Genomic DNA, 8,011 nt, shown 5'->3' on the forward strand with positions numbered 1-8,011 from the left:
ACTTTGTGGTTATTTGAGTAAAGCTGTAATTATATTATAACTCTGATAAAAGAGTGCTCAGATTCAACTCTTCATCTAAAATGATCTGTGCTGACCGACTGAAGACACATTTTAACTTCTAATTGTACTGATTTGGCAGTTTTTGTATTACAAATATTTAATATTAAGAATTTATTTTTTCTAGACTTTCCTACTTCTTGATTGTTTTCTCTGTAGTAATCATCACTTCACATCTTTTGTTTCAGTCAGGTTTCAGAGCTCATCACAGCACAGAAACAGCTTAAGTGAAGGTTACAAATGATCTTCTTATGGCCTCTGACAGTGGACTCATCTCTGTGCTTGTCCTGCTAGACCTCAGTGCAGTGTTCGATACTGTCGACCATAATATCCTATTAGAGCGATTAGAACATGTTGTAGGTATTACAGGTACTGTGCTGCAGTGGTTTGTATCATATCTATCTAACAGACTCCAGTTTGTGCATGTAAATGGAGAGTCCTCTTCACACACTGAGGTTAATTATGGAGTTCCACAGGGTTCAGTGCTAGGACCAATTCTGTTTACATTATACATGCTTCCCTTAGGCAGCATCATTAGAAGACATAGCATACATTTACACTGCTATGCAGATGACACCCAGCTCTATCTGTCCATGAAGCCAGATAACACACACCAATGAGTTAAGACCTGGATGGCCGCTAACTTTCTGCTTCTTAATTCAGATCAAACTGAGTAAACTAAGTCCTGAATATTATGTCACTTATTTATGTGCAAATGTTGAATAACGAAGAACATTAAAACATTACTGTTGGCCACATGTCGGCAAAGTTATGTGACATTAGTGACGTTTGTACTAACTTGGTTTTAAAGCCTTTACTTTGAAATATACAATTTCTGAGCTTAATCTTACAGAGAATGATCAAAGCTCATTTGTTTCTAACAAACAAACATTTGTTTGTTTGTTAGAAACAAACAAACAAATGAACAAAAGATTTTCTCCTTCATGTCTGTCAAACAAAGCTGTATGAAACGTTTCCAGCTGTTAGTATCATGGTTGCTAGGCAACCTGGGCAGCGCGACGGAGGCAAGACCGTCCCATTTCACAAGCCTCGCACTTCCGGCCTTAGCGGTCTTTAAGTACGCGGTCGTTGAGGCTGCGTACTTTAAGGCTGCAGACCCTGAATTGGGATACAGCCCACCTTTTTCATGATCCAGGGCAGGCCTGGCTTCTTCTTTCTCTCTCTCATGTTGGCCAGACTCACCTTTGGCTCCACCTGCTGGTTAGCTGGTTTCCTTCACTTTAGCTGTCACGCCTGTCTTCTGGCAGCTCATCACCCCTCTGTACACGAGGACCACTTCGAGCCTACACTCTCTCCCAGATCATTGTTGTGGTGATAATCATCTCTCTGACATCTGCCTTGCACTCAGCTCCAGAAGAAGCCCTCACCTGTGTCCCTGAGCGGGCCTGTTCCTGTGAACAGAAGAACTGTGTTTACTGTGTTTCCATCCATTCATTCATTTTCTTCCATTTCTTCAAGCTAAACTTCCTGTGTCCATGTCTCTGGTTGAGATTCTGGTAAAAACAAAAACAAACCTGGATTCTTTTCTCCAGCAAAAGATCCATCAGTGCAACCAAACACAGTTGTAGACTTTGATGACGTCTTTTTAATACTTTAATTTAGTGGTGACTTTAAAATCAGTGCATTTTATTTGTATGTGACCGAGCCTCCATCTTTGGAAGTGGTGCTGTGTGAGACTCTCAGAGCAAGTTTTGCACTTTTAGAGGAGATGCACTAAAACTGTAATATCATTCAAAAACACGCTGAAGCCAAACAAACAAAGAACAAAATAAAAACTATTTGTTCTCTATGATTGGAACTGACATGTGAAATGTGTCGTGTTGTGTCTTCATCATCACTGATTTGTTTGGAGGAGTGGAGCTTGAACGCTCTTTTGTCCCAATTCTAATAATGACAACATTAGTCAAATAAGACTGAAGTGGTCGGGCAGAGAATCAGCGCTGTATCCATGCAAACACATGCACAGCAAGCAAACCTCGGCCTTGGATTCAAATGAAGACACAAACATTTCCAAGTCTGTCCATCTTTGCTGATGATGCAGCAGACACGCTGACCTCCAGTCAGGAGGAGGAGGAGCACGTTCTTCCTCTCACAGACACCGAAGCCTGAAACCGAACGGCCCGTTTACTGCGTTTAACCTCAGTCCTAGTTTCATAGTTCGACGCCCGTGACCTCGTCTAGCTCCAGTTCACAGCCCGTTCTGCCAGACGTCAGTCTGTTTGCATCTGTAATAACTTTGAATAAGTCATCTTCAGTTAACGACTCTGAGCATCTTTAATCAAATGCACTTTAATGAACACTGGGCTGCTTTCTAAAACCACTTTTACAAAGTCTCTGATGGACGTGGGAGGAGGAGCGAGGATGACATTTATATCAGATGAAGAGTTCTGACTGTGTCACAGCTGCACAGACGTCTCATCGTGTCGGTATGTTATTCATGTTTGATTTATTTCATAATCTCACACATTCATTGTCTGCTATTCTAATAAACAAAATGATGATAATTGAAGACAACAGTTTTAAAGTTGAACGTTTCAAATGTTAAATATGTTTGATAGTTTTGTTTGAACGATCAGATTAGATAGAAATGGAGTGAATGACAGAGACGTCTGCCTCTTTGTTGATGCTGCTTTAAGTGTTGTGATTAATAATGAACGAGCAGCTGCAGATGAGATTCATGAGGACGTCTTCACAGTTTTTCAGCTCTCAGTCATGAAGAGGTGTGGACTGACCCTGCTGCTGCTCTCAGGTCTGTAGACTCATCTCAGTCGCCTCATTTATAGTTTGAATAAAACGTTTGACATCAGAAAATCAAAGAAAGCACAAACTGAACTGCTCCATAGGGATTATTTTAAAGGTGTCTGTAAACGAGCTTCAAGCAGTCACAGAAACACTCGTACAATCTCCAAAGATCTTTGTCATGTCAACTAAACTTCTAAAGGTTTCTTTGGCTCCAGTTAGAAGTTTGATTGACAGTTTAATAGTCGGCAGTTTGTAACCGTTTGTATAAAGTGAAGTAAAAGAGTAAAGAAAGAAAGAAAGGAGGGAAGAGAGAGTGCATGAACGTGGCTGTTTGTGTGCACTGCTGAGAAAAACACGTCTTGATTTAATTTTCTGTGTAGAAATCTGACTGAAAGCCTGAAACGCTGCAAACCCGTCAGCTCGCTGAAAAAGATCCTGACTGCTTTTAGCACGTCCGTGTGCAAGTGTTGTTCAGCTTTGAGCCTCGACCACTAACACGTCGTTTTCCTTCATTGTGCACACTGAAGAGGAAAAATCGTCCAAATACATGTGCAATAAGGCCAGAGTGAAAAACAAGCTTAGCACTGTTAAAGCAGCTTTTTAACCTGATGTGAGAGTTTCGCCCTGGAGCAGGAAACCAGTGTGTAGGTGTCCACAGGCACCGTAAACACCTTTTAACCAGTACACGAGTTACACATCCTTTGAAGGACACATATATCAACATATATGTTGATATATGTTGATATATCAACATATATATTAACATATGTTGATATATCAACATATATATTAACATATGTTGATATATATGTTGATATATCAACATATATATTAACATATGTTGATATATCAACATATATATTAACATATGTTGATATATCAACATATATATTAACATATGTTGATATATCAACATATATATTAACATATGTTGATATATTAACATATGTTGATATATTAATATATGTTGATATATCAACATATATGTTGATATATGTTGATATATCAACATATATGTTGATATATGTTGATATATCAACATATATCAACATATATTAACATATGTTAATATATGTTGATATATATATTATTATATTATATATATATATTATATATATTATATATTAACATATGTTAATATATGTTAATATATCAACATATATTAATATATGTTAATATATGTTAATATATCAACATATATTAATATATGTTGATATATTAACATATATTAACATATGTTAATATATATTAACATATGTTAATATATATTAACAGACCACAACATTGTTCAAATGTCTGTAAATTCTCCTGATGACTAAATTCGAGCTGAGGTGAGTCTGTGACCGCGCTGATTGACTCGTGTCCTCTCAGGTTACATGATGGTCTGCCATCTTCAGTCTGATCAGTTAGTCAGACAACTCCACCTGGTTGACCTGCGGAAGTCCTGGAACGATGCTCAGCAATACTGCAGAGATGAGTACACTGACCTCGCCACCGTTAACAGCTCAGCTCTCATCCAGGAAGCTCAGAAAAGGGCGGGGAGCACCGAGGCGTGGATTGGACTCTCCAAGAGCGGCTGGAAATGGTCTCAAACTGGTGCAGTTCAGCCATCCTGGTTTAAATGGTCATGGGGACAGCCAGGGACTGGGGAGTGTGTTACAATATATTCATCTGGATCATGGTTCACTTCACCGTGCTCAGATAAATATTACTTTGTCTGCTATGACGGTGAGTGTTTCAGACTTTGGTATCAGGGTTTGACAAACAAACATTTCAGCTGCAGACACTTGCGGTTTTTGATGTGGGTGAGATGGACGGCTGCCCAGGGTGGCATCACGGGTATCGGCAAAAAAAAGGTTGCTTGTACTCATGCTGCCCCGACATCATGCCAGCGCATTTTGGGGATGGCATGGGCACCGAAACACCAGACATCATGATGCAGACTTATAATTTGCATGATGTTTTTTTGAAATTCTATCAGCGAAAGTGAGCGAAAGTGAGTGAGAGCCCTCGGTGCGCCTGCTCGCTGCTGAAGTCAAAGTAAACTTTATTGTCATCTCTGCTACATACAGTCCAGTATATAGAGAGACGAGACGACGAGGCTCCAGTTACAGCAGTGCAAGTAAACAAACAATATATATAAGAAGAGTAAGAAAATAAATATACACTTTAGGACTCGGGGTAAAGGGATCAATAACAATTTAAAATTTACAGTTTGATGATTTAAAGTCTCACACACAACCCGTCGAAAAGGGGGGGGGGGGCGGCTGCTTCTAAATAGAGCACATTTCATTTATAATGTTGTAAATTATGTATTCATGATTTGAATCCTGGGTTGTGTGAAATCCCAGAAATAAACCTTAGACAAAGTGAATCTGTGAACTAAGGTGTAGGGTGTGTTAGGTGATGTTGTGGTGATCCTCGAGTTGAGATGGGTGTTCATACTGGAGTGCAAAATTAAAACCAATGGAAGATGGACAAGAACAGTTCAAAGCCATCAGGTGCTCAGTTTAGAAAAAAGAGAAAAGCAGAGAAACGAGCAAAAGATGCAGGTAAGCAGATGTGTGATTGGATAATGGCAGAATGGAAGAAATGGTAAAAATAGTAACAGTAACAGACTAAACTCCAAACAATACATTATGTTACAGATTTTAATATTTAAGAAACAGCACTAATATATACAGATCACTCAGTTATAAATATTGAGGATTAACAGAGGTGATTATAAATAAATATTAAGAATATTCCAGAGCAGAGTGTGTGTAAAAAGGGTGTAGCTATTGCAGTGTTTACAGTGTGTTAGATGGAGGAGTTGTACAGGGAGATGGCAACAGGCAGCAATGACTTCCTGTGTCGTTCAGTGGTGCATCATGGGTAATCTCAGTCTCTCGCTGAACGTGCTCCTGACTAGCCAGCGTGTCATGGAGTGGGTGGGAGGTATTATCCATGATTGTCCTTATCTTGGGCAACATCTGCCTCTCAGACACCACCCTAACAGAGTCCAGCTCCATCCCCACAACATTACTGGCCTTGTGGATCAGTTTTAGTCTGTTGGCATCTGTGAAAGCAGAGCGCCAAACAGGCTAGGACCGCCACTGGCTGCAGGTTTGAATCCGTCTGATCTTTTGTTTCAGCTGCGACTAACAAACACATCCTGGTGAAGAACTTTATGACCTGGTCTGATGCTCAGTCTCACTGCAGACAGACGTACACAGACCTGAGCACCATCAACAACACGCAGGACAACAACCAGATAGATTTCATGTTGCCATTTTCTCTTTATGCCTGGATTGGACTGTACAGAAATTACTGGACGTGGTCAAACTCGAGCAAAGCCTCCAACCTGCCGTGGGGGCTCTGGCAGCCTGATAACAGTCTAAACTGTGCCACAATAGTCGGATCAACAGGCTCCTTCAACAGTCGTAACTGTAGTGACCAACGCCCCTTCCTCTGCTTCAGAGGTGAGTCTGTCCTCTGTGTTTCTGCACAGTCTGGTGCTCCTGGGCTCATCGGGCTTTTCTTTCTCTGCAGATGTCAAACCTTCAGTCCTGAGGTCAGTGAAGGTTCAGCTGAGGGCGGGATCTGCAGACCTGAACGACCCCACAGTGCAAGAATCCACCCTGCAGCAGGTCAGAGGTCACACGGCCCCGATACAAGGAACAGACCGCTATAACTACTGTGAAATGATAGAGAGCAGTGAGTCTGTGCAGGTTCAGGGACACGTGACAGCACACAGCTGCAGAGATACGGGGCTCGTTTAATGCAATCCCAACCATTTGTATTATTTAACCTTTTTTTAACTGGTAACTTGAAGATTTAATTTCAGATTACTGTGAGGAGACGAAGTGAACCAATGACAGGCAACGAGGCCTAATTCTTCAGTTTCATCCCCAGCCAGTTCATTTAGTTCATTTCCCCCAGAAACAGCACGAACAACGTTTTCTGCTCACTACAGAAACAACGGCTGATAAATGAGGAGCTTCTGTTAATGTGTGAAACTGTGTTTCAGGTGAGGGAGAAGCTGGTGGAGCAAGGGATCAGAGAGGAGGTGAAGCTGAGGTGGAGGACGCAGCCTGATGGGAAGGTTTTCCACAGAGAGGAGGAGACAGCCGGTTACTGTGAGGAGGAAGACTGTGGGTCGGTTTAGTCTGAACGTTATTGGCTGATGTTCCTCAGATGATCTGCTGTGTAATTCAACTTATTTCCATCTCTGTACTCTGACTGCTGGACTGTAACAGCGTAGCTTTGCATGACTGACAGTTGGAAATCATCCTTCTTTATCCTGAGCTCAGATCACAGAGTGTCTGATGTTTTATGCTTCTTTGTTTCTTCTGATTGGTGAAGCTAAAGTTTGCAGGTGAGCAGGTGAGCGGACCTTCTGTGTCTCAGATATAAATGTTCATGATATCCTGTCTCTACATATGAAAGTTCAAGAGGAGAAAAAGGTGAAACTGAGTGTTCAGAGCAGCCTGATGTCTGAGCTTTTTGACTTCATACTTTATATTTCAAATGAGCTCCCAGCAATATAACAGTAGATATGCCGTATATGTCAGTGAGTCGGGCATTTATGCTCTATTATGAGATTAAATATACATTTTTCTGTCTCAGAAATGTCTCTGCTGCTGTTTGAGTCTGTAAACTACAGTCATGGCTCTGCATCCATCTTCATTGTAAACTCTATTCAATAAAGTCTGTTGATATTTTATTGTGCCTGTCAGAACTTTCAGTTGCTTCATTTTTATGCTCTTATTTTGAATTTGATGCCAGTAACACACATCATAAAGGCTGAGACAACATGAAGTTTAATGCTAAACAATAAGACGTCTCACATACAGTGAAGCTGATTGGCGGGACAGCAGTCACATGACCGGCTATGAAATCCCAGACAGACAATCCAACAGTTTGTGAAACATCTGAATGTAAAATGCTGAAAACTTCTGCTGCTCATCTGTTCACAGAAAAATCTGTGAAAGCGACGAGACAGCTGTGTGACGTCATTTTCAAAATCAATTCAGATCAAATATTTTCTGTTTCACAGTCTGATAAAACTCCACATTAAGACCAGAGTAGCTGTCCACACAGTGGTGCATTCAAATAGATTAAATTAAATAGATCAAATAGATTCAACATCTTTCTTCAACAGAATTGCAGACTGCACAGATGGTACCTTCCCAAAGGAAAAAGTAGCTTA

At 40.6% G+C, this 8,011-nt stretch overlaps 1 protein-coding gene across 3 annotated transcripts; it reads left to right on the forward strand.

Annotated features, from left to right (window-relative positions):
• The first annotated feature begins 2,455 nt into the window (after window positions 1-2,455).
• LOC148100736 (putative C-type lectin domain family 20 member A) lies at window positions 2,456-7,332 on the forward strand. 3 transcript variants are annotated; one of them, XM_087847871.1, is made up of 6 exons: window positions 2,456-2,504; window positions 2,774-2,827; window positions 4,192-4,548; window positions 5,955-6,281; window positions 6,352-6,449; window positions 6,830-7,332. In XM_087847871.1, exons 1-6 carry the CDS (start codon window positions 2,456-2,458, stop codon window positions 6,965-6,967), a joined length of 1,023 nt encoding a protein of 340 aa, XP_087703997.1. In that variant the 3' UTR covers window positions 6,968-7,332. The 3 variants fall into 3 exon arrangements, with proteins under 3 accessions (XP_087703997.1, XP_087703999.1, XP_087703998.1); XM_087847873.1 differs by lacking the exon at window positions 2,456-2,504 and having other exon boundaries at window positions 2,773-2,827; XM_087847872.1 differs by lacking the exon at window positions 2,456-2,504 and having other exon boundaries at window positions 2,791-2,827; window positions 5,955-6,296.
• Window positions 7,333-8,011: the final 679 nt, after the last annotated feature.

Source organism: Neolamprologus brichardi, chromosome 11 (genome assembly GCF_056152115.1).
Source record: "Neolamprologus brichardi isolate AB-2024 chromosome 11, ASM5615211v1, whole genome shotgun sequence".
In the NCBI taxonomy this organism is placed as follows: domain Eukaryota; kingdom Metazoa; phylum Chordata; class Actinopteri; order Cichliformes; family Cichlidae; genus Neolamprologus; species Neolamprologus brichardi.